Here is a 27,887-nt window from a genome sequence, read left to right as displayed (position 1 = left end):
GTTTTGGAGGCTGACAGACAGCTAGGTGAAGGGGAGCACCTGTCTTAAGGGAAGGAAACGGAACATACAAAGGCACACAGATTTAAAAGAGCATGGCATAAAGATGAAGTGACAGGAATTTAATTGTAGCCAAAGTGCAGTATGTGAATGAGGACTCATGAACCTGCAGTAGATGTATATCTGTTTTCTCTGGTTTGGGCATTGTGTAACATTGGTGGGTTTAATGAGGGAAGGGAAGTGATGTGATTTTATCTGTATTGAAAAAGATTTCAAAGGGGATAGTATGGCAGGTGGACAAGAAAGGAGTAGGAGTGAGCAAAAAAGGTTTGTTGATAATTAATAAATATATGTATTCAATGAAGGAATGAATGAAACACTGAAGAATGAATGAAAAAGTTGAAATGTATTAGATTTAACAGCTGAAGAATAATTGATGACTCTAATATTACCATGACTCAGTGGAATGGTTGATGTCCAAGTCCGTTATTAATAGGAGACAATGTCAAAGTTATGAGTATTTGAAATCAGATCTCATGTCATTATTTATCAAGCTAATTACTGGGAGTTTGTAGAAAATAACTTATTTTTGTTTACGTGTTGGTTAAATGTTCACTTTGCTACCCGTTTTAGTTTGCTACCTGTTTGTTTCACTTCGCTACCTGTTCATAGTTTTCCAGGTGATTTGTATTTTGGGTTTAAAATTATAATGCCTGAAAGTAACAACTTTGTGTCCTGCCTTATAACATTTACATTGTTTAATTTTGCTTAAATTGGTCTGCTTTTAATATATTGATCAGAATTTCAAGAAATAAGTTAAAATGATGGTTGTGGACATTTTTCTTTTTCTTTTAATGATAATGGGAATGACCTAATATTTCACACTTAAGATTATGTCTCTGGAAATAAATTTTTTAACATATTAAATTCAAATAAGATTCATTCCAATATGATTTATGTTTAAAATTTTTGAAATTTTATGACAGAACTTTTTGGTACTTATTGAAATGTAGATGTATATTTTCTGACCAGTTGATATCTCATATTAAATTAGTTATTCTATGATTTAAAATTATGCTTTTGACAATTTCCATGGATATGGTATATTATTTTTACTTAATGCTGAATTTTCTATACTGTATGCAGTATCTTAAAATGTTGATGGCTATTCATAAGATGGGTTTTTTACTACTCGTGCTGTTATCTTGTTTTATATTTAAAGATCTAACTCTGAGGTTTGTGAAATATCTAAAATACTGCACACAAATAGTTAAAATAATTAAGCCATACGTAATTAGTCAAGAAAACAAATGCATTTCAGATTTTTATCAATAAAAGTTGTCAATGAGCTACATGACCTAGATAAATCTTTATATTGCTGGGGCTCATCCATAAAAATGAAAGGTTTTGACTACATGAACCCCAAGGACATTCTAGCTCTAGATTTCTGCCAACTTGTATTTGTTGAGAAGTTCTTGCTTCATGCTAATAAGCAAAAATTAATAAGTTTAAGAGCAATATTACTGTGTGAGATAGAAATGGACCATGCCATGATGACCCTGGCAGATTCAGACTTGAGTTAAAAACAGAAAGAGTCCATTGTTCATCTCCTTGGGCCCAAGAGGAATGCTGACCCTTTGATGTCTCTTAAATTGCACTGGAGAACTGTGGCCTGTCCACCCCTCTCTGTTTTGTTCAATTTACCTGGAACATGGGATTTAAAGGGCAGCAGATAGGGGGTCAGGAGCCCTCGATTTGTGTCCCACTTCTGCCATTGATTCGCTTTGTGATCTTAATCATGTCAGTTAACTGCTTTGGGCATCAGTTCTTTTATTTGCAAAGTGGAATATATCTTTTATTTGCAAAGTGGAGTATATCTTTTAACTCTTGAGCTCTATGACAAGCCATAAATGATAATCCCTTACTAAGACCTAATTAATTTATGTAGTCATCTGAGGTTGACGTTCACATATTTTGATCTCAATTGATTGAACATTATTTGTAGGCCAATAGGCAAAGTAATTCATGACTTTTTGCAGAGTTGGGTCTAGACTCTAGACTCCAGAGAATTTGGTAGTTTGCCCAATGTGCTTAGTAAGTGGCAGAGCACTTCTGAAGACTTCTCATTCAACAGCGTTCTTTTCTCTATATGACACATTGTCTCATTAAATCCTGTAATCACTCTTCGATACTTTTCAAGCATTTGGGCACATTTTTCAGCTCTTTCAAATAAGAGGACAAACTATCCTTTTTCCCTCCAGGTTCAGCCTTGCAATTCTGTTTTGTTTATGGTTTTAAACAATGTAAAATAGTAACACTTTGTTCATGTATATGTTTAAATGATTTCTTAAAGTACTCTGTCTAACATTTATTCCTTCTTTTCCTGATTCTCTTTCAGATAGCAGTTCTGTGGATGAAAAGGTTTTAAATCATACTTTTTCTTCTCTCCGGAGGGATCTTGTCTTTTGTACATGTTTGTTTGTGACATATTAGACCTATTTTGGTTCCTCTGTTTTAGTTGTGAAATGTGCATGTTATCCCAGCTTTCCATCCTTTGGTTGTCCTTTAAGTGTGCCCCCAATATGTTGCATTTATGAAGAGGTTACACCTTGCCAGCTGCGCTTACTTAGCTTATACTTGCCAACCTAGGGGTCTGCTACGGTCAAACTCAGCATCTGTTCTCAAGTCTGGCTAATCACGATCTCCCTGACTGATTCATGTTCACTGCACATAGCAAGTTTTAAGGGCAAAGAGTATTAGTAATATGTTTTCCTGGACTGTGCCAGTGCTTTTGTTGAAATGCTGACAGCTAATTTCAAAACCTCCACTCACAAAAACATAGTAGCTTTGACTTGGAGCTGACCCTGCTTAGCATCTGTCATACTAGGTGTTACATGTCTAGTGCAGTTGACGCGTGTCCCAAATTCATGTGTGTGCAGCTATAGTATGCTAAATGTTTCTTTCTCTTTTGTGTTTCTCTTGTTTTTCATTTAAGGCTCGAATAGTAAGTGGCAATGATTTGGAGGCTGCCAAATTCTCTGGACTCCGGGCGATTGGTGGGTGAGTACATTCATAATCTTAATTCATTCCATTTATCAATGGTACTTGGCTGTGCTCTTGCCATAAGCATATTGAATGCAGGCTGTTGCATGATGGTATAATTAACTAGCTTTACTATTGTTTTCTTGTTTCACAAAAAGGTAGCTTTTATAGTTTGTTTTTAATGGGTAGATGTGTGTGCATATATGTAATTATACTTAAATGTGTCTATATATAAAGAAGGTCAAAATGACCTAAATGGATTAGCTATTAATGTTATCACTCTATACACAAATATAAACACATAATTTTACATAAATGAGTTTACAGTAATACAATTAAGACTATATTTTGATCTGCTTGTTTGCAGTTAATGAAATGTGCATGAATATGTCAATAAGTAGATGAATGTAAACTTTATTACTTTTTATAGTTACTTCATGGTTGGATGGAAATATTTAAGATGTAATCACAAAATAATGTATGCATTGTATTTTGCATGTAAAATACTCAAAAAACAAAGGATCTTCTTTAATGCCTATAGCTACACATTACTATCAGTTTGGCATGTAGGTTCACAGGCATTTTTCTGATGCTTGCATACATGTTTATGTTCCTATAGAATAAGTAAGTTTGTGTATCTCTGTACATGCAACATAAACTAAGCCATTCTACATAGAAATAAACACTAATTTAGTCATGACATTTTAGCAATTATTGTTAAATTCTTTCCTATATAATGACTGATCTGATCCTTAAGATGGCCCTGTGAGGTAAGTACTAATTTGACCATCATACAGATTAGGGAATTGTTGTATGAAACAAGTGTAAAAATCGTTTCCCTCCATACAGCTACTGAACGGCAAAACGAGTATCCAAACCCAGCTAGTCTAGCTTTAGAAGCTGTGACCTTATTTAATAGGCTATTCTGCCTCTGCAACTTGGGGTTCTTCCCCCTGCTTTTCTCTTTTCCATATAAAAGCATGTCTTGGAAAACTTTCCACTTCATTATTTCTAAGTGATGCAAATATTTCAAAACATTACTAGACTATTTATTCATCTTCTGTTAATAGATTTTCAAGAATATTTCTAGGTTCCAGTATTGCAAATAATACAACAGCAAATACATTAGATTTTTAAGTGAATTTATCGACCAAAGCTTATGTACAGTATAGACATATAGAAAGATAGATTCATTTTAAAAGTTTTGACCTTGGGGCGCCTGGGTGGTGCAGTCGGTTAAGCGTCCGACTTCAGCCAGGTCACGATCTCGCGGTCCGTGAGTTCGAGCCCCGCGTCGGGCTCTGGGCTGATGGCTCAGAGCCTGGAGCCTGTTTCCGATTCTGTGTCTCCCTCTCTCTCTGCCCCTCCCCCATTCATGCTCTGTCTCTCTCTCTGTCCCAAAAATAAATAAACGTTGAAAAAAAAATTTAAAAAAAAAAGTTTTGACCTTTGACCTTTGAACACGTGTGTATGTGTGAACATATGTGTGTGCCCCATGGGGCACCTGGGTGGCTCAGTTAAGTGTCCTACTCTTGATTTCAGCTCAGGTCATGATCCCAGGGTTCTGGAATTGAGCCTCATCAGGCTCTGTGCTGACAGTGTAGAGCATGCTTGGGATTCTTTCCCTCCATCTCTCTCTGCCCCTCCTCTGCACTTGCTCATTCTGTCTCTTTCTTTCTTTCTTTCTCTCTAAATTAATAGTAAAGAATACACAAACATATGTATGTATGATAGAAATATAAGCAAATTTTAGATACATGTATTAAGGTTTTTCAGGCAAAGAAATAGTTTTATGGTTAGGTTTCATAATACTTTCACTCTTTAAGTATATCCACATGTTACTTGATTTAAATTAAACATGTAAAATTTAAAATTTTAAATATGGAGCTTCTGAAAAATAACATATATCACATATAGTTGGATTTTTTTCAAAAGTCTGATGTTTGTCAAATAATAAGTCAAATCTTAATTACTTAATTTTATGTGTATAAACTCTTCAGTGTTCTTTAAATATGTGAAGAACTACTCACATCCCTATTGCAATGTCACAATGGTTTAAATGCATTAGGAAACCAGCTGCAATGAAAGATCACTATGGATGATTCTTAGAAAATTTAAGTAATAAATGGATGACTTTCTCTCCCCTACCCCACACATATGGACGCTTTAAGTTTACTAGAAAGTGATAACTTGACAAAATGAAAGTTTATCTTAGAAAATAATTAAGATGAACTCCAATTTGATTACAAAATCATGTATATCATGATCTTGGAGACTTATCCGACTATTTGATCTAGAGTTTCTGTAACTCTTCCTTGCTTGTGGCATCCAATACTTGATAACATCTTGCTTTCCTAACTCATTGCTGAATATGGAGTTTTATCAATGTCAAAGCAACAGTTAATCTAAACCCTTGTTCTAAGTGCAAGCTGTGTAAATGGTTAACTAAAACAGATTATCTTGGCAGTTTGAATTCCCTTCCATTTCATTTTTCCAGAAATTTCTTTTCAAAGAGTTCCCAAAGGATTTTAGTGTTATGATGATAAGGGAAAGGGGTGATAATTTTCAGTACTCAAGAGAATCTGCCATTATCTGAATGCTTATTTCCTCTTGAAGAACCCAAAGAGTACATTTAAGTATGGCCTTCAATGACAATCTCTTTTAACAGGATTTACTTATTTTACTTATTCTATAAATATTTTAAAATACACTTTTTGTAGAATGAAACATTACTACAATTCTTATAAATATTACAACTTCTTTTGTCCTGGAAAACAGATGAGAGCTAACTTTCAGAATGGAGTCCCTGCTTCATGATAATTCTCCATCCCTCACTCTTGTACTTTCAACATTCCTAACCAGTTTAGAGCCAAACTGCATTGATCCTTCCCTCCCCTTTCTCAGGTGCTAATGAAGGAATGATGTATACACTGAAACCAGATTATTGTTAACCTGCTGCTCTGATCTCTGCTTATCTCTGTACATCTCATGTCAATTTTCCTAGAAAATACATGGCAAACTTGACTCCATTTACCTATCTTAGTCAAAATAAAATATAGACAGGCTCTGGCAAAAGAATTGAGAGAGAGAGAGAGAGAGAGAGAGAGAGAGAGAGAGAGAGAGAGAGAGAAACGATCCAGAAGAAAGGAAAAGAGAAATCTGGAAAAATGAATGTTTCGGTGATGGTGTTAAATTTAACAGTTTACTTATCTCAGTCATTTTAAAAGAATTTGTTAACTTTTTTCATATATGTACACTAAGAGTCATACTAGAAGCACAACTCAAGATGTTAGAAGTACAAGAGCTTTTAGGGGGAGAAACACCTCCCAGTTAAAGTGGAGAGACAGCAAGAGTAGATGAAAAAAGCTTTTGGACCATGACATGGGTCTGACTTCTGTGAGAGGAGATGGGGAAGGAATAACTGGGCATAAAAAGCTTTAAACTGATAAATGAAGCTACAAAAAAAGTGCCAGACCAATAGGGAGTCTGAGATAAAAGATACACTGTTAGAAGAGTCCCATGTGCATATGTGACCCATGTGCAGACTTATTATCTCCACCATGTCCAGTCATTGGTTTGGATCAGCTTGGTGAGTGTGGCCTTGGGATGAATGCTTTAGTGGATTCTGGAAGTGTGGTGGCTGAAGGCGGTCATCCAACTACACTTTTCTCAGAAGATCTACCCTGAGGAATTTTGTGTGACTCATGTCCATGGCTACTCAGCTTTGATAAGTCATATTGATGAAAGTACTTTAATAAATGATAGTGAATGAAATCAAACAAGTACCTTCTCCAAATATAAATCACTTTTTAAAATTAGAATTATACTCCTTTGGTTTTATGGTTGCATAAAACTTAAGTTCACCGTTCACTGGACTTTGGTAGTCACAGTTACATTGTTTGCAAGATGAGCATTAAAAAGCTTTTATATATTATCTTTTTAGTCTTAAGGTACTAAACTGTCTGCACCAGAGTCCATAAAACAGTGGTGAGAATGAGGGGAAAGACAGTTTGGGAGGGGAGATTCTGATCTTCTTTGTTTGTTTTCTTCTCTAGTTATCCAAATTTTCTGCAGGATAGCTCTCATGAAAGTTCCTCAAAAGTTTGTAAAGGACGGTTTATTCCCTGTTATGGTTCTGAACCACACTATAGCTACCTTTCCAAACTCTAGGAATCTGGTGATGACTTGGAAACCACTACCAGGATTATTGAAACTTGGCAGGAAATAGTTGATCTTGAGAGAGGTGAGAAAAAGAGATTGTTGAAATGTAGGATACTAAGAGATGGCCAAATAGAAAAAGACAAACTTCCATTTTGACCTCACTCTCCAAGAGGTACAAATGAAGAAAAAAAGTTGTGTGTGTGTGTGTGTGTGTGTGTACATGTGCATGTATAACAATACTTGCTGAGATTTTGAAGGTAGTTCAATTATTGCCATGAATGAATAATGTGGTGAGTATGCGCAAGCAATTATCAGCCAATGTTCTGAATAATTTCTTTGCTTTTAAACTTACCTTGATTAAAATAGTGATTTTTGTTATCGTTAAAAAATCTGACATGAGTCAGGTTGTACAATATGTGGATACAGTTGGTTTAATATACTCTTGATATTTGTCATACTTCTGACATTGCTTTTGTATTTCTCCCTAAAGTTGGAGAGGCCATATGCTGTCCTCATGAACTATTTCCCACTCCTAGTCTTGACCTTCATGTTTGGTCAGTGCCTAAAATTATTTAAGATGGAAGCTAAGGTTGTTCTTAGTGTCTAGAGGCTCTTAATTCATCTTTTCTAATAGGAGAAGTCTCCTCTTGGGTGGCTGAGAATTTGTTTGATTTATTTCCTATCTAGTCTATAAATGAGATTTGCCCTTATTTCCTCAGTTAACTTCCTTATTTTGCAAAGAAAGGCTCACAAATTCTCCTAAACCTAGAAAATTTCTGTTTCTATTTCTATAATCCCTTCCTTGGGTCAGTGGTTCATGCTACACAAATATTCTTGCCTGCTTTGAACCGTGTTTGCAAAGTATTAAGAAAATGACAGGCTCCACATAACTTTGGTTCAATAACAGTGGCAGGTTACTCTTTGCAGGGAAATGGGAGCCTTTGTCTTTCTTTTACTCTGCAGTTAGTTGTTTTTATGTAAGAGTTCCTTTCCCTCCAAGGGCATCAGTGCAGAAGGAGTTCACTATAGATTTAGGTAAAAATAAATTTGGATTAGAGCATATTAATTGTTATAAGAGCTATCAGATGCAGTCAGGTCTGCATTCTTAATTCATTATTGAATAGCAATTCGAATCATCATGCTCATAATTTTTGCAACTTTTAAATTCATATTGCCATTAATCTAGTTTTGATCCTCAATACCTTTTACCTAGGTGAATACAAACTGATCTTCCTTCATTAATTGCTCTACATTAAGTTCAATCTATACATTGTTAAAGATTAATCTTCTTAAAGCACAGTCCTTTCTACTTAAATATGTTTAATGGCTCCTTATTTCTGCAGTGTAGAGTATGGATCTTTCTACATGGCTTTGAATATCTTGATTTCTATTTCTTCTTGATTTCTATTTCTTTATAATAAGGAATTCTTAGTCTCCCTTTTTTGTTCCTATTTGTGTCACTCCCATGGTATATAAGAATTTAATTTCATAAATTAACAAAACATGTATCTTTCAATCTGATTTTAAACTCTTTAAAGACATAGAGTTGATGTTTTTTACTTAGGTTTTCCTCCCTAAAGCTTATGATAGTGCCTTGCCCATATGAGGACCTCACTCATAAATTAATATTGTTTTAGATTGTCAGTTTCTTCAATAAGTTGGTTAGAATTCTTTCATAAAAGATTCCAGGTCTGCTGCATTTTAGGAAAAAAATTCTAAAACAATCATGGATTCATGATGAGACATATATGAAAAGTAGTGGGAGTATTAAAAACAGCTGGATCCACACACCCCCCCCCCCCCACCAACTCAGTGTTTCTAAATCCCTACAGGCAAAACAAAATCAAGGAACTTTTCTCACACTAGATTTAACCCCAATTGATCAGAGGCCAATTTGCTTTTGATCTTGAATCCTTGTTTCTCTACTTGGGAGAAACATGTGAAGGTTGTGTTGAATGAATCCATAAAAATATTACTCTATTCATGCTTAGATATAAAATTTACCTTTTTATTCTCGCATCTGAAAACCCTAGCACTTTAGAATACCCTAGATATAAATTCACAGTGTATTAAAATTTCCCTTTAATCAGTTCCATTATTACTTCAAGAAAGACACCTTTTGTAATTAATAATTGAATGACCCTTTTCACCTTGCTCTTTATAAAAGTAATAAAAGGAGTTGTCTTGCTTAATCCATTAAAGGTTGAATAAAACCTGGCATCTTTTAGCTGATGTCAGATGCACTCAAGTCACAGGATAGTTATATCAGCCAGAAAAGAATCTACTGTGAGGCTAGGGCAAGTCTCAGCCCTTTCATAGACCCTTGATGGTACCAGACCCACTAGACCTCAGCACTCTGCCTACAGTTCTCCTGCAAACGCTTTATATCTTTTAATACAAAGGGCTGGCCTAGATAAAGAACCTCTTAATTGAGAAAGGTGGCAGCAATAAGGCCACCAACTTTTGAAAACTCTTGTGTTAAGAGTTGATTGCTAAGCTGGCATTGGCTTCCTATGCCATCTTCTCCCTCTGCTTCTCTCCCAAAAATTCCTTATCTAATTTTGGCCTACTACCTGCAATAAGTTCTCTAGTTCAGGGTCAGCTGCAAGCTTCCAGGAATGCTTCCTGTAAATTACTCAGGAAGCATCTTTTCTGTTGATCTTTTATCCATTTAGAAAATCATGTGGTCAATAGAGTACATTTTGACACCAGCCACAGAAACCAGGTGCTAGGCTGACTCTTTCAATGTGTAGACCTATGAGACCCCAGGACCACAACCAAGGACCCTTTGGGAACCATGGAACACATACCTGGACATGGGCTCTATGGATCTACAATCTAAATCAGTCATTTTCTTTAGGAATATTGGTTTTCCTACACAGTAGCAGAGAATTTGTAGTACTCAATGAAAGGATTAAGAAAATGAAGCTGTTAAGCTCAAACAACTAATAGCTTATAGTTGACAGAGTTAGAAATTGACAGCTTTTTCATCATTTCCTATTCAGGCCTGAGTTTGTGCCTTAACATTCTATCTTACTTAGTAATAGACTGCAAAACAGAAAGGACATTTGAGTATTAGACACAGTCAATCCAGAGATACTGTATAAGGCCCCCTACTCCCAATCCCCAATGAAATTGTTGAATAGATTCTTCCATCTTTACACACCTATAAGAAACCTGATTTGTATCATCATAGAAGCCTTTTTATGTGCTTAAATGGCTTTACATAAAATTTTTTTTCCAAATCCATTTTTACTTTCACTATTTAATATTTAAGAATAATAACAATAATAAAAGAATACCTCAGGATCATCCTCAGTTACAGACAAGGACAACCACAAATTTTACTCGTTGTATAAGTCCCCCTTATTCTTTAAAAATTTTTAATGCTTTTAATTTATTTTTGAGAGAGAGAGAGAGAGAGTGAGCAGGGGACGGGCAGAGAAAAAGGGAGACAGAGGACCTGAAGCAGACTCCTCACTGGCAGCAGAGAAGCCGACACGGAGCTCAGACACATGAATCCTGAGATGAACCTGAGCTGAATTCCGATGCTTAATCAACTGAGCCACCCAGGTGCCACAAGGCTATTCTTACTCTTAAAGATAGGTGTATGTTTTAGATTTAGAGTACACATATGACCCCTCTTGTGTATCAACCCAAGATACAGATAATGTCTTCATTTCAGAGAAGGAAACCACAGCCACCATGAACTCTGACAACTTTTCTTTAGTTCATTGCACTGGAGACTTATTGTAGTTGTGCACAGCCCTGGTTGGCTTCTCAGAAATGGCCTGATTTTCCTTTTATCTTTAAGTGACCTCCAGTTGAAAATACACCCAACAAGGAGTCTGTGCCTTTCCTTAGTTTCTGAGATCATGAACTTCATAGTATTTGAGATGCACTTTAAAGGAATCCCAAATCGTAAATTTTCCAAAGAATCGTATTTGTTAAGGCCACCTCAGTTTGAGTGATAGAAGTTGTGTTCTACTCCCAGCTCCTGAGGCCACATGTTTGCTCAGCTGGAACAATTAAGGCATCCAACATAAGCTTAGATATGGTGCTACTTCTGTCTTCTCACCTTCGTGATTCTTATCAAAGATTTCTGTCACTATTCTGAGCTGCACCTCAAAAAAACATGTCTCAAGCCATTGTTTGCCATACTTTTTTTGGATTCTAAACACTATGTGAGGATCCTTCAATGTAATGTAGCAGCTACTGAGGACAGTCCAGTCTCAGAAAAATAAAATTCCTAGTTAAACTAGAGGAGAGCACATTTGTTGGGGGGAAGGGGAGGCTTTGTAGAAGCACATTTTTCTGAAGCCTTCTCTGTGTTCAATTTGCTTATTGAACATTTACATGTTATTCATTTCCTGTTCTTTAAAACAAATCTTTAATTATGACTTCAAAGTCTCTGGCTTGGCTTAAGTTTATTAGAAAACCAATAAATCTTTAGGGATACACCATACAGAACCAACTTGAATTCTTGAATGCCTTCCAGATGATTTATGTGTTTGAGGAGTAGCAAATTAAAATCATGGAGATCCTTTATAAAGATAATATTCAAGTAGTCAGTCTTAAAAGAGTGCCAGTTCAGTAACTATGGAAAATATCTGTTATATTGAGAATAATCCCTTGTGTTAGAAAATCACCATTTTTAGTAAAAAAAAAAAAATTGAAAATAACCCTACTAGATGAGATGAAAATTATAATGAACATCATGGTTCCTAAGCCTGCTGGTTCTTTCCAAAATGTAATTGATATGGCTATTGAGTGTATCTAACATATATAAAGCACCTTAGGAAAAGAGAAGCACTGAGCTTGATTATTGTATTTCCCAATAAAGAATATATTGAGTATGTTTTTACTTAATTCATTTACTTTTGATAAATGATCATGACTCAGGTCATGATCTGATGGTTCGTGAATTTGAGCTCCGTGTCGGGCTCAGTGCTGACAGCTTGGAGCCTGGAGCCTGCTTTGGATACTGTATCTCTCTCTCTCTCTCTGTTCCCCTCCCCGACTTGTGTGCTCTCGCTTGCTCGCTCTCTCTCTCCAAAATAAACAAACATTAAAAAATTACAAAGAAAAAATAACAAGTTTGTTTAATCTACAATGCTTTATTAAATAATAGCTTGCTGTCAGAACCATGCCATAATGATCAGCTACTGTTTTTCAGTCTCCTTAGTTATTTTTTTTTAATGTTTATTTTTGAGAGAGAGCGAGTGAGTGCTGTCACAAGCAGGGGAGGGTCAGAGAGACAGGGAGATACAGAATCTGAAGCAGGCTCTAGGTTCCAAGCTATCAACACAGAGCCTGGCTGAGATCATGACCTGAGTTGAAGTCGGATGCTTAACCGATTGAGCCTCTTAGGCAAATCATAGTTTTCCTTAGCATTTCGAAACAGTACAAAGTAGAGAGGTAAAAAGAAACATTGTCAATGTTATTTAAAAAATAGGATACTATCTTAAATTCATAATGATTATAAAAACATAATAAATAATACCTTTGAAATGTTACAATATAACAGGCCTGCATCTAAGGTTTCTTGTGCATTACCTCCTGTAAAACTTATCACAACCTTGTAAACTAAATGTTACAGTTGTTCCATTTTTCATGCATCGTAAATGATGAGGCTTAGAGACATTGACATATGGTGAAAATCCGTCAGTAACTAAGTTTTAGAGCTGAGGGTTGAACTGTGTCTATCTACTTGGCTCCATAGCCTGGATGCTTCACCATTTGGCCAAATTGATGTAATTTGCAAATAAATTATGCTTGTTTCTGGTTTAGTTCTTTGGAATAACATATTTTGTTTTCAATTCAATGTGTCATTATGTATTGGTATTAAAAGACTTTTCAGTAGGTATATCAACTAAGTGTTGTAGATATATTTCTACCTAGATCCTAGAAAGGCATTTGCTAAGGATTTTCTGAATATACGCTAAAATAATACCACCTAGATGAATTAATAATGAGTTTAACGATTAGACCCAAAGTATGATAATTTGTAAATAATTTTGTATCCAGGGAAGCTCTTATGGAGTGCTTCAGGAATTGCCTGTAGACAGATTACTTTTAATTAAACAAGATAGAAATATAAAGGATCTCATTGTAGGCTTTCAGGGTAACATAAGGCTGGGCAAAATAACTAGTGTATTAAGATGATGTGATTAATACCCAAAAGATCTTAGTATACCACAAACATCTGAATCTAACCAGAAATATAAGTACTGTACCAACCAGGATAAGCTCGGTTATGATATAGTAACATCTACCAAATCTCTGTGTATTAATTAAATAAAGGTTTATTTCTCACCCATTCTACATTTTCAATGCCTATAAATACAGGGGAGGAGGAGACACTTTTCTCTTTATCGCTGCTGGATGTACTAGGCTGGTAGAGGTTTGTTTCAATGCATGCTTTCATGGTTGCACTGCAGAGAAATGAGAATGTGACAAACGGGGGTCAAACTCTTAAGACTTAACGTACAGATGTGACCTGCCTCCCTTCTGCTAATATTGCAATGGACAGAGCAAATAACCATGTTTAAAGGGAAGGTTGAGGTGCAATTCCACCACGTGTCTGAAAGAAAAAAAACCTGGAACGTTTCTGAACCACCCTAACACAATTATGGATAAATGGAAGTTTTAGAGTCTGTAGAAGAAAGGAAAATGATGTTTAATGTCAACACATGAAAAGATTCACAATATTCATTGCATCTGGTGATGAATCACATAAGATTCTGGTGATAGTCTGACAAGGAAAGCAGCCTTACAGAGGTAAGAGAGTAGGACCAGAAGTTCTGATGTGTATAGAATCCTGCTACCTCTCAGGACCTCTGGACTTGGGTCAGGGAACAATAATTTAACAGATGTAGACAAAAGAGAAAGATCAAAAAAACCAAATAAGCAGACTGAAGAAGGGTCCTGAATCGTACCATAGGAAAAAACACCAAAGATTTTGGGGTAGCTGAATCTGGAAAAGAGAAGGTTTAGGTAAAAGTATGTTACAGGCTGTCAAATATTTAAGAAAGTAGGTGTGGAAGGGGTATTAAATTGTCCTGAGCTTTCCATGGGGCAAAATACACTAGGCAGACTTGTGCTCAATATAAGGAGAAATTTGCAAAGTAAGACCTTTCTTTGTGAAAACTAAGTTCCCCATTTCTAGAGCTATTTAAATAGCTTGAGTGATTACTTGTTTGCAACTTGCAAAGGAAATTTACATATCAGATGTGTGATTCTTTAAAGCTTCTTCCAATCTGAAGATTCTATTACATCTCATACTAATGTTATATCCCAATGAGATCACTGTATCAGATAGATATTGCTGTGTAACAAACCATCCTAAACTCAGTGACTTAAAACAATGAATCCACAGATCTTGTCTGCCTTCGCTTAACACATGTATGGTCAGCTGGATAGGGGCTAGTTCTCACATGTCTGTGGGTGTTTGGCTACTGTCTGGGCAATAGAGGGAATTGGACTATGTGCTACTCATTGTCTAGCTGAACAGACCAGGTTTGTTCATAAGGCAGAAGCAAGGTTCTAAGGGAAACAACTAGAAGCTTACAAGACCACTTGAAGCCAAGGCAATAACTGACAACCATCATTTTAGCTACATTTTATTGTTCAAAACAATTCATAAATCCATATTCAAGGAACATGGACATAGACCCTGACTCTTAATTGGAGGAATGAGAACGAGGCCATTTTTTATGATCAACCATATCCACGTGTACCTGCAATGAAATGCTCTTCAAAATTACCTCTTACTCATAATTTGAAGAACATAGACTGATACTTCATATATTTACCTGTACTTATAATGTGACATCCTCTGTACTTGGAATAATTAAAAAAAATCAACTGCTATGAAAGCATCAGAATCTTATTTCTGCTATTTACCCAGTTATCTCAGCTGCAGTACAGGGTGATTTACTTTCTGGTGGATGGAGTGCTGTGGAAACTTAAGAGAGGAAGAGATTTCTGATTTGGAATTACCAAGGCAGACTTTATGGAGGAGATGACATTGAATTGAAATTTGAAGTTTGGGTAGAATTTTGATACGTTGTTATGTAAAAGCAGGAAGCAGTATAAAAACTTGAATAGTGTCACAGGCAAGAAACTATGTTGGAGAATAATGTGTCAGTATGTTAGGGGAGAAATGGAAGGTATATTTAGGCAAGTAAGCTGAAACTTTGAATGCCTGACTAAAGATATTAAATATATTAACCTTTTGAATGATACGTCTATAATTTTGAATACCTGCATCTTGCGAAAATGACTCAGGTGCTGAGGAACATAGCAGTTGAACAATAACTACTGGATCATGACAATAAGAAGAAGGAAGCTGTGAATTCATTTTCAAAAGATAGTACTTTTCATTAACTAGAGTAGAGTCATCTGCCAAAAGTACGAGAAACTTAATTTTTAGAAAGACATTAGTGTCCATGAGCAAGTGCACTCAGGCATAGCAGACATCTCTTTTGCTTTGAATACTTCTGCATAACTCTGTCAACCGTGATAAACATCACTGTAACTCTTGCTCATTATCTTGATGTTCAGTTTCTAAGGTTGCAGGTAGGAAAGGCCAAAGCATGAGATTGGTAAAAGCCATCACTGCTGGGAACAATCTGAATCGATTTTTTTTCACGCAAGATGATACCATCTGCCACATAATCTTTACATACAAAGATCCCTTCAGGAAACAATCCTTGACTTGGTGGTTTCAGAGTCATAGTGGCAACTACAAAAACTGATGTTTCAGAAAATTCCCAAAGCATAACAATAAGATGAATTTATTTTTATCAAGTGTGGGAAGTACCAAAGCTATCTAGTGAATAAAACCTTGGATTAGCACATAACAGTTTCCTATCTGGGTCAGGGTGGAGACTGATTTGTTCTATGTCCTGAGGTCTGTGAAAACTCTCTCCTGTGTATATGCCTCCGATTGATGCAGAATCTGAAGAGAGTACTTGGACAGTATCACAATTGGAATTTAGATCAAGACCTATTTTATGGATGGCTGGGTTAGCAGTCATGAAATTGATGGGCCGCAGAATTCAGGAAGGACAGTGGAGTTCTTGTGAGAAGCTTTATCATAAGGGAACAAAGAACCTGACACGTCAATTCAAATTCAGTTGTGAGAACTTGAACATCAGGGGAAAGGAATTCTGGTGTGTGTGTGTGTGTGCGCGCGCATGTGTGCATGCGCACGTCTCTGAGTGTGTGTATTTGTATTTGTATTGTGCCGTATGACTAACTTTTAAGGAGAAAGAAAAAGCTATGTGAAGTTGAGCTGTTTCTTTGGGAAATAGTTTTGAAATGCTCCCTTGCCAACTGGGTACAAACAATTCACAGGACACAAACTAGAGACAAAACACGAAGTGAGGACAGACGATATCTTCACTTCTTCCACTTGGTCAGTGGGACCTAAGCAGCAGAATATTCTATATCATCTCTGAAGAAGACAGACAAATCACGTGTTATAATGGCAAATACACATAATTTGGAATTAGAAGGCTACGTTTTAAGTCAACTCTATCATATATTAGCTGTGTGAACTTGGACAAGTCATTTAACCTGTGAAACATAATGTCTCATTTGAAAAATGGATTATGATCATAATTAGCTCATAGCTCTCAGCTCTTGGACTTAGCACACATAAAAGTAACCTATTATGATACAGTATAGAAAATAAAACTTTGCTCTTGGTGGCCAGTGGTAGGCTTTCCTGTGACCGAGGGGTTTCACAGGAAACCTGGGGTTTCACATGCTAAACCTGGGAAAGTCCTGAGCACACCAGGATTAGTTGGCCACCTGACAGGAACTGGGAGACTCTAATGCCCCAGTTGGCAACGAGAGAGTTTCTCTGGGATGAGTAGCACACCTATCATCATGTAGCTCACAGTATGCTCCTGGTTAAAGTTTTAAATTAGGCAGTATAAGGGGTGTCTGGATGGCTCAGTCAGTTAAGCATCCAACTTCAGCTCAGGTCATGATCTCGAGGTTTGTGGGTTTGAGCCCCGCATTGGGCTCTATGCTGACAGCTCAGAGCTTGGATGCTGCTTCAGATTCTGTCTCCCTATCTCTCTGGCCCTCTCCTGCTCATGCCCTCTCTCTCTCTCTCTCCCTCTCTCTCTCTCTCTCTCTCTCTCTCTCAAAAATAAACAAACACTAAAAAAATAAGGCAGTATACCTCATCTGTGTAGCTCTACTTTTCTGGGCTTCTGCCTTAGAAAATGCTTATAATCAAGCTCAGAAAAGTAATTGTTTATACCAGTTTCCTACTTGGCATATTTCATTAGACTTGATTATTTGCCTCTTGAAAACATATCTTGAGAAACCAAAGTAGAACCCATCTCCAGAAAGACAAAGGAACATGGAAGAGAGGGACCTAGGAGCCCATTTTTTATTTCAACAGTGAGGAGAAACTTGGGTAGAACAGAAATCTGTTCTTTTACTCCTTTGAGGAAGTTATGATAAATAGAATTCAGGTCTGTCCCATTAAAAAAAAATTGATGTTTGAGTGAAGACATAGCAAATACTGACAGACTTACCTTTCATTGTGTCTTGCAGTGTAATTGTCTGCTTTTATTAGCTAGATATTTGTCTCAACTGAGATAAGTCGTCTTCTATTATTGCAAGCTGGGGCATGGGCAGGGTTCATTTCACTATGTTGGCCAGAAGGGCCAACTTCTTGGAGTCAAAGTTGAAAACAGGTCTTATTTATTACTGCTTAGAAACTTGACGTTTCCTGCAACTCACCATTAGACATCTCCCTAATGGAAGTGTGACTTACTTATACTTCAGCTATTTCACGCTCACTATTGAGCTACCTACAGTATAATTATCTAGCTAATAAATATTCTGATATAATAATTCCCAAATTTCTCTAGTATCCAAATTCTATTGAAACCACTGGTCCAGGCAGAATGAACACAGTAAACACACACACACACGCACATATATATATGAATATAAATGAATATATATATTCATGTATACATGAATATATACATGAACATATATGAATATATATGAATATTTACAAATATATGAACATATATGAATATATACATTCATATATATGAATAGAGAAGGGAAAACTAAAGGAGCAGAACTGTAAAATTTCAAAGTGAAATCAACACATTTACTGAGTGCACTGGAGGTCCAAAGGCACTGTTTATTCAATGGGTCATTCTAATTAGAGGATGCAGAAGCATGAGGCCATCTCTCTCCTTGTGCATGTTATATTGATCATGTAAGAAGATCATTGATGGGATAAGACAGCGGTGTGAGTTAGGGGGAACCATAGGAAACAGGAAAGAAAAACTAGGTGGTCTTGAAGCCAAAATAAACATAAATGATTTCTTATTATTTAAGGCTATATGGGCATGGGTAATGACTTGGATGTGGAAATTAGTGATTGAGTGTGGTAGATGAATAAGGTTCACAAGGGATTTTTATGGGACATTAAGGACTTTGAAGATAGGAAAGTGCTAGGTTGAGAAGGACCTTAAATATCAGCTAAGAAGCATGGGGTTTTGGTTTGTGTTTTCTAACCTACTTTTATAACTGCAAATATCCAAAGAATGTGTTGACTCACCATTGTGGCAGTGGTGCACTGGAGAAAGTATCCAAATGATACTGGATGCAGAAGAGCCATGTATACCTTCCTCGTGCTTTGGCTATTAAATCATTTGCATAATTTGTCTCACCAGTTTTAGGGAATCAGGAGCCAGAGGAGGCATCTGAACAGTAAGTTAAAAATATTTTTATATAAAATTAGATAGGAGTTATATATAATATATTCTAGATATCAGACAATTAAAATACTTTTGTAATATTGATCTCATAGAGACTACTTTCTCAGAGTAATCGATACCTTTAGCTTTAAGCATCTTCAGCTTGGAGAAAATATAAAATGGATGGTTAAACAGAAATATTGGGTGGACCAGTAGGAGTGAGGAGCTAGACCTTAGGTGACAGTTTAACACTGGTAGAGCTTTGAGATTCAACTCCATGGAAGTGCTAGCTAGATGGAAAGCAAGACTATAGAAACTTAGGTTAAATGCCAAGAAAAAAGGATGTTGAAAAACCCTCGTAACTGTGAGTACAACTTCTTTTTCCCGTGTATCAAGTGGCAAAGATTTATGGCACTTTCTTGGGTCTTAAAAACTGTGATAAGCTGATGATCACTGCTAGATATCATTGACTTACACTTATTTGTGTTTCAAGACTAACTTACAAAGCTAGAGAGTCATTCATCTCATTTTTTGATTGAACAGTGAGAATCCTGAACTTTACATCTGGTATAAGATTCTGATGTCTAGGTTTCAATTTTAGCTAAATAGTTTCTTATCAGTGTAACCATGGGCAAGTTACTTAATTTCTGTAAAACTATTTTTCACCAGTATCAGGGAATAAGTCCCATTTTTATCTCATTCTCTTTTACTAAATGAGTCAACATTGGTAAACATTTCATACAATATATAGCTCACAGAAAATGCTCATTACAAGCTGGTCATTAATAATTCCATGTTTTCAAATATGCCTCACTAGTTATATCTCTGGTAGTTTTTGAATAGATTTTAAAGATAAAATTATATTTTTATAAGAATTGAAGTGTTCACATCAATGGAAACCCTTTTTCAATGTGAAAACTCTCCACATCTGCACAGTTAGATTGGACTATGATGCATCAGTCTGAAATGGGCTAAGAAAAGCCATTGAGGGTAACAGGACAGCCCCACCATTAAAGACCTCATTTGGTCCACCCTCAGTGGGTTGTTATAAATAGTTGTTTGGTCTGTATTTAATCTCAGTATCATTCTATAAGTTGAATAATAAAAATAAGCTGGTCAATTTGGGCTCAGGATGGAGGTGTAAGCTAGCCTTGGTCATAAAGCCATGATTTGCTACCTGGCATACACACCTGGCTGGACAGTGGCACAAGGCCTTCTGAGGCCATCGGTTTTGTCCAGAGAGACTGCAGTGGACTGATTTTATTATTAATATTTAGAGAACTGAGAGAATTAATAACACTGCCACGATTTTTCTTACGATGGGAATAAACACCTCAATATTTTTAGAAGTTCAAAGTTTTCCTTTGTTTTGGTATTTTTATGTTTTGTTTTATACTAGATACAGTAGGCCTTTTGTAAATTAGCAAGCAAATTGTTTTTTCCAAGCAGCTCCATGTCCATGCCATAGATGGATTTGTGATTTTGTTGAAAAACAGATTTTATGTTGGTCATCTAAAATTCTCATTTCCATTCTGCCTTGCCCTCGAGTTATTAGGAAATGACATTTGATAGAGTCATGGTGTTACATGTGAATCTGTGTGTGTGAGAGAGAGAGAGAGAGAGAGAGAGAGAGAATGACAAATGTCTACTGCTAAAGATGTGTTTTATTTTTTTTCCCCCTCATGTAATCTGCTATGAATACAACCTATGGACTAAGGTGCTCCCAGATAAGGGCTTAACTATAATACTTGATAATTTCGTTAGAAAGGTAGACATGCATCCATTTCTGTTTTGTTCATTGTAGGCCTTATCCCCTGTAGTTGCATAATTTAGGGACCCAACTCCCTTGGCATCTGCCATTATGAATTAATGGATGAACAAACCAAAAGACAGATCACCTGGGCCAGCCTTTGCAATCAGAGATATTTGAACTATTGTGACCCCATGCTAGAAGATACCCTAGTAAGGATATTTCAAAACCTCTCTCCCTTTAAAACATCGTGTCATATTTTACCACCTTCACTATCTTATTAAGGGTCTTTTTGTCGAAACCAGAGTCCTGCTTTTATATCAATTTCTCTCGTCATGTCCTCTGACCTTTTAGACCAGTTCCACAAAGCTGACGTTTCCCTGGCTATTAGTGAGAAAGGTCTCTTGGTCTCCACTGAGGTCTGTGGACTCAGGAATCTTCCCCCACGTCTTTCCATTGCATCTAAATTAGACAAGTTTACATTATGTTTAATAGGTTTTTCAGTTTCCACTTAATTCATTAACTCTGTAATCTTTTACACAGCAGTGTTTTAAATTCTACTCTGAGTTTAAAATAATTGCCTAAATAATCCCTTTTCAAATCCAACTAGATAAAGCATGAGGAGAAAATCTAAAGAAAGCATACGTTGAACAATCCAAATCATTGAGTTTGATTTCAACTTTCCAACCTATGTTCCCTGAACAGGTGAGAGAAGAGATCTCTAGATAACATAAAATTATGCCACATTTTTGGATTTTCTTCTTTCTTTCTCTCTGTGATAGAATAACAGCCCTACAAATAACCTCCACATCTTAATTCCTGAAATCTGTGAATATATTACTCCATTTGGCAAAAGGAACACTGTAGACATGATCCTTAAATGGGGAGATTATTCTGGGTTATCCATAATTACGTAATTATAATATTTTTTTTACAAGAGAAGTAGAAGGGTTACGGAAAGAGATGTGATGGACAGCAGCAGAGGTCTGAGTGATGCAACAAAAGGGGCCACAAGCTAAGGAATGCAGACAACTTGAGCCCCTAGAATCTGGAAAAGGCAAAGAAATGGATTCTCCCCTAAGGCCACCAGTAGGAACAAAGCTCTGCTGATGCCTTAGTTTTGGGACTTCTTACCAGAATGTGATGATAATAAGCTTCACATTTTAAGCCACTACATTTGTGGTAGTTTGTTATAGCGGCCAATAGGAAACTAACACCCTCTATCTCTAGGTTTTTTTGTTTTCCTTTTTTTTTTTCCCAGTGGGTCTAAATCATCTTTAAACCTTACTGTTAGAGCACTTTGCATCTTCTGGAACATCTATTACTGTTTTCAGTCCATCATTTATTCACTGTGTGGCCTTGGACTTAATGTTTACCCTTCAATTGTTTCATCTGTAAGATGGTAATCACCTGATACAGTGAGAATTAAGTGAGAAAGTGGGATAAACAATAGTAGTAGCTGGCACATAGTGCCTGTTTATTTTTTGTACATGCCTCCAGAAATACTCTAAATATATGCATACAGTTGTTACACATTTAAAAATTTTTTTTAAATTTTATTTATTCTTGAGAGAGAGAGAGAGAGAGAGAGAGAGCGCGCGCATGAGTGGGGGAGGAGCAGAGTGAGAGAGGGACACAGAATCCAAAGCAGGCTCCAGGCTCTGAGCCGTCAGCAGAGGGCCCGATGTGGGCCTCGAACTCACAGATCGTGAGATCATGACCCAAGATGAAGCCGGACACTCAACCTACTGAGCCACCCAGGCACCCCTATTGTTACACATTTAAGAGCAAATAATTTATAAATTACACACTAAACATAATCACATTCTTGTTAAAAATCTTATTAATACAAAACAAGGGGTGCCTGGGTGGCTCAGTTGGTTAAGCATCCGACTTCATTTTGGCTCAGGTGAAAATCTCATGACTCAAGACTGAGCCCTGCATGGGCTCTGTGCTGACAGCGCAGAGCCTGCTTGGGATTGTCTCTCCCCTGCACTACTTTCTCTCCCCCTCTGCTCTCCCCCTCTCATGTATGCACACATTTTCTGTCTCATACACAAACAAACATTGTGTGGGTGTGTGTTTATATGTGTATATATATGTATGTGTATACATATATGTATATATGTATACACAACGTTGTATGTGTATACATATATGTATATATGTATACACAACGTTGTATGTGTATATATATATACACACACACAACATATACAATTAATATATAATTAATAAAACAGTACAGATGCTTCTTTGTTCAAGAGTTTTCAACTTCCATCTTGCATATACTGTACAGCAAAAGTATGTCACTGCCCATTACCATCAAATAGAATTTTTGTTCACATTTTGCTCTTGGGCAGCTCAGGCTATGGCTTGCTTTCTGTGCTTAGCTATTTTTGAGGTAGTTCTTGAATACTATAATCTCAACATGTCGATTATATTCAACAGTGAGAGTGCCAAAACATTAAGAAATTCAGAAAGTATAGTTCTAGGTTTAAATTGGAAATTTAAGAGAAAATAAATAAAATATGTGCATATGGAATAAATTGCCAAGCCAAACATTTGAAGGACATGAATAAATCTTGCGACACAGCAAGAGCCTAAGCAATCAACATTGATCATGGATTTGAAGAATAAACATTGTTAAAATGTCTATACTACCCAAAGGAATCTACACACTTACCGCAATCCCTTTCAAAATACCACTAATATTTTAAACAGAGCTAGAACAAACAATCCTAAAATTTGTGTGGAACCACAGGAGACCCTGAATAGCCAAAGGAATCCTGAAAAAGAAAAGCAAAGCTGGAGGCAACACGATTCCAGACTTCAAGCTATATTAAGTTGTAATTTCATTAAGATAGTATGGTACTGGCACAAAAATAGACACATAGATCAATGGAACAGAATAGAAAACCCAGAAATGGACCTATAGCTATATGGCCAACTCATCTTCAACAAAGCAGGGAAGAATATCCAGTGGAAAAAAGACAGTCTCTTGAACAAATGATGTTGGAGACTGGGCTGAAAACTGGACAGCAACATGCAGAAAGAATGAAAGTGGAACCACTGTTTTACACCATACACAAAAATAAAATCAAAATGGATGAATGACCTCTATGTGACACAGGAACCCATCAAAACCTGGAGGAGAAAATAGGCAGCAGCCTCTTTGATCTCAACAGTAATAACTTATTGCTAGACAGGTCAGTGTAGGCAAGGGAAACAAAAGCAAATGTGAACTGAGACCTCATCAAGATAGAAAGCATGTGCACAGTGAAGAAAACAATGAACAAAACTAAAAGCCTACAGAATGGGAGAAGATACTTGCAAATGACATGTCTGATAAAGGGTTAGTATCCAAAATCTATAAAGAACTTATCAAATTCAATACCCCAAAAATAATCCAGTGAAGAAATGGGCAGAAGACATGGATAGACACTTCTCCAAAGAAGACATCCAGATAGCTAACAGGAATATAAAAAGAGGCTCAGTATCATTCATTATCAGGGAAACAATTCAAAACTACAATGAGATCCACCTGACCGTCAGAATGACAAATCTAACACAGGGAACAACAAATGTTGATGAGTATATGGAGAAAGGGGAACTGTGCTACACTGTTGGTGGGAATGCAAACTGGTGCACTCTGGAAAGCAGTATGGAAGTTACTCAAAAAGTTAAAAATAGAACTCCCGTATGATCCAGCAATTGCACGACTATGTATTTACCCAAGCAATACAAAAATACTCACTGAAAGGGGTACATGCACCCTCATGTTTATAACAGCATTATCAACAATAGGCAGGCTATCTGAGTGGTTCAGTTGGTTAAGCTTCTGACTCTTGATTTCAGCTCAGGTCATGATCTCATGGTTTTGTGAGTTAGAGCTCCATATCCGGCTCTACACTGAGTCTGTCAGCCTGCCTGGGATATTCATTCTCTCTCTCTCTCTCTCTCTCTCTCTCTCTCTCTGACCCTCCCTAGTTTGCACTGTCTCTGTCTCTCTCTAAATGAGTAGGACAAATTAAAAAGTTATTTAAAAGGAAATTTATTAACAAGATCCAAACAATGGAGAGAGCCCAAATGTCCACCAACTAATGACTGGATAAAGAAGATGTAGTATATATGTACACTGGAATATTACTCAGCTATAAAAAGAATGAAATCTTGGCATTTGCCAATGATGTGGATGGAGCTAGAGTGTATTATAGTAAGTGTAATAAGTCAGAGAAAGACAAATATCATATGATTTCACTCATGTGGAATTTAACAAACAAAACAGGGGCACCTGGGTGGCTTAGTCATTTGATTTTGGCCTATGTCTTGATCTCGTGCCTTGTGAGATTGAGCCCTGAGTCAAGCTTCATGCTGACAGTGGGGAACCTGCTTGGGATTCTGTCTCTCCTCTCTCTCTGCCCTTCCCCCACTCATGTTCTCTCTGTCTCTCTCCAAATAAATACGCTTAAAAAATAAGTACATATGGAAAGACAAAAAATGAGGGAAATGAACCATAAGGGACTTAACAATAGAAAACAGAGTTGATGGAAGAAGGTGGGTGAGAGGATGAGCTAAATGAATGATGGGTATTAAGAAGGGCACTTGTGATGATCATTGAATGTTTTATGTAAGTAATGAATCACTAAATTCTGTTCCTTAAATGAAAAAAAAAGGAATCAATAAAAGTGATTAGTGAAATGGAAACATACTAAAGGTGTGGCTGGAACATTTATATCAATTTGGTTATCCATTAATCAAAAATTGATTCAAAAGAAGGTGAAGCATAGTAGATTCCTGCTCATGAAACAAACTTTGGCCACAGGTTGGGTAGGCAAAAGGCCCATCCAGATAGGCACAACATCAAAATGAAAGACAGCAAGGAAGCTGTTATAGGTAACCTAGCTATTACAGTAGAACCTGGCAAAAACCATCAAAGGGGGTGGGCATTTGCTTAAAATTTTTTCAATATAGATGAAAATCATCCTTGTAAAAAAAAAACCTGGGAAAATGTTTAGAAGACTGTATCTGTTTAAATAGCTTTTTTTTCATTATTTTTTTTTAATTCCAGTGTAATTAGCATATATTGTTAGTTTCTGCTGTACAATATAGTGATTCCACAATTCAGTACACTACTCAGTGCTCATCATGATACGTATTTTCTTAATCCCCATCGCCTATTTAACCCACCCCCCATCCACCTCCCCTCTGGTAACCACCACTTTGTTCCCTATATTTAAGAGTCTATTGTTTTTGTTTGCCTCTGTTTTCTTTTTTCATTTGTTTTGTTTCTTAAATCCCCTCTTAAATTCCACATATGAATAAAACCATATGGTATTTATCTTTCTCTGACTGACTTACTGCACTTAGAATTAAACAGCTTTGATTTTTTTTCTAATGTTTATTTATTTTTGAGACAGAGACAGAGCATTAACGGGGGAGGGGCAGAGAGAGAGGGAAACACAGAATCGGAAGCAGGCTCCAGGCTCTGAGCCATCAGCCCAGAGCCCAAGGCAGGGCTCGAACTCACGGACCGCGAGATTATTACCTGAGCTGAAGTCAGATGCTTAACCGACTGAGCCACCCAGGCGCCCCAACAGCTTTGATTCTTTTTTTTTTTTTAATGTTTATTTATTTTTGAGACAGAGAGAGACAGAGCATGAATGGGGGAGGGTCAGAGAGAGGGAGACACAGAATCTGAAACAGGCTCCAGGCTCTGAGCTGTCAGCATAGAGCCCAACGCGGAGCTCGAACCCACGGACCGTGAGATCATGACCTGAGCTGAAGTCGGCCACTTAACCGTCGGCCATTTAACCGACTGAGCCACCCAGGCGCCCCAACAGCTTTGATTCTTAATTCACAAGTTGTTTGGTGGAAATACATCTAAGGGACATAAGCTTAAATTTCCATTAGTCATTTTGCATTTATGCTAATGGAATTATGAACTTTTCAGAACCCATCCTCTAAGTATAGGATTTTCTCTATTGTGAAAAAACTATTGATTTTTTTTTTTTTTAGCACTTTGCATGTTACTGGCCACCTTACTAAGCTGTCTTGTCAATTTTGATAGTTACTCAATTGACTTCTGGTGTTTCCAGGGTTATTCTCTGCAAATAATAGCACTCCATTGTACTTAGAATTAAAGTTTAATATGCCGAACATGACCTAGAGGGCCCAGGCTCCCTTCCAGCCTCTCATACTCCCTTTTTCTCCCTTAACTCCACTGCCCACCATTTTTTTTGTTTGACCTTTTTTGTTTCCTTGGATGTCCTGATTCTACTTTGTAGTGTCAGTGCTTTAAACTTGTTGTTCTCATTACCTGGAGTGTCTTTGACATACTTCTATTCCTCCTCACCAACTCCTGTCCATACATTAGATCTCTGCTTATGGGACTGTTCTTCTAAGAAGCTTTCCCCTGCTCTGTAGTTTTCATTAGGTCACCCTGTTCTTTTTTTTTTTTTATCGTGGCAGTGCTTTTCCTTCAAGGAACAGTTTATGTCTTTTATGTGATGTGTTTGATATCTATCTCCTCTCCCAAAAGGTTGTAAGCTTCATATCAGCAAAGAAGGGATTTTTTTTTTGTCGATAGCTATACTCCTACACATAGCACAGTACATGTTATATAGTAGGAGCTCCATAAATACTGTTTAAAAATTGAATGCTATCAAAATGGATTCCTGTTTCTTTCAGATAAGACCTTGCTCTCACTTATCTGTTTAGAAAGAAAGAAGAAAAGCTTGTCACTAACATAATATGCATGTCAGATAGTGACTTAATAGATTTACACTTGAGGAAATTGTATTTGAGAAACATACAACCTGTTAGTAGAATAGAGAGTTTTTGTGATGATAGAAATCTCAGACATAAAACTACAGGGTGCTAAAAGAAGAAAAATAGGGAAAACCAAATCATTTAGTTCTAAGCCACACGAGTGACTGTTAATTTTAGGTTTCACATTTGGCAAAAGATAAGATCTCCTAATATATAAATAGTATACAGGGAGTATAAATATATGAAAGAATATGACCTATATATTTTGGGACATCTCAAGAAATGCCATTGTTGTTATATATGGTTCTTCATTATTAATTATTATCATTATCATTATTATTATTACTTATTGTCAAGTTAGCTAACATACAGTGTAGTCTTGGCTTCAGGAGTAGATTCCTGTGATTCATCACTTACAT

At 36.6% G+C, this 27,887-nt stretch overlaps 1 protein-coding gene across 5 annotated transcripts in view; it reads left to right on the top strand.

Annotated features, from left to right (window-relative positions):
* The window catches only part of UNC13C (unc-13 homolog C), a 599,100-nt gene that overhangs the window by 146,290 nt on the left and 424,923 nt on the right, over positions 1–27,887 (top strand). For 4 of the 5 annotated variants that reach the window (XR_008299165.1, XM_027067285.2, XM_053223997.1 and 1 more), the window contains exons 7-8: positions 2,396–2,418; positions 2,993–3,057. Coding sequence is in view for 3 of the 5 variants with exons in the window: in XM_027067285.2 (XP_026923086.1) it covers positions 2,396–2,418; positions 2,993–3,057 (88 nt within the window). In the remaining 2 variants the exon portion in view is untranslated. The remainder of the gene's footprint in view (positions 1–2,395; positions 2,419–2,992; positions 3,058–27,887) is intronic. The other variant, XM_053223998.1, reaches the window with a different exon arrangement.

The sequence above is a fragment of the Acinonyx jubatus genome, chromosome B3 (assembly GCF_027475565.1).
Source record: "Acinonyx jubatus isolate Ajub_Pintada_27869175 chromosome B3, VMU_Ajub_asm_v1.0, whole genome shotgun sequence".
NCBI classification, from domain to species: domain Eukaryota; kingdom Metazoa; phylum Chordata; class Mammalia; order Carnivora; family Felidae; genus Acinonyx; species Acinonyx jubatus.
The sequence above is the reverse complement of the archived record's forward strand: the minus strand, read 5'-3'. Positions and strand labels throughout refer to the sequence as shown.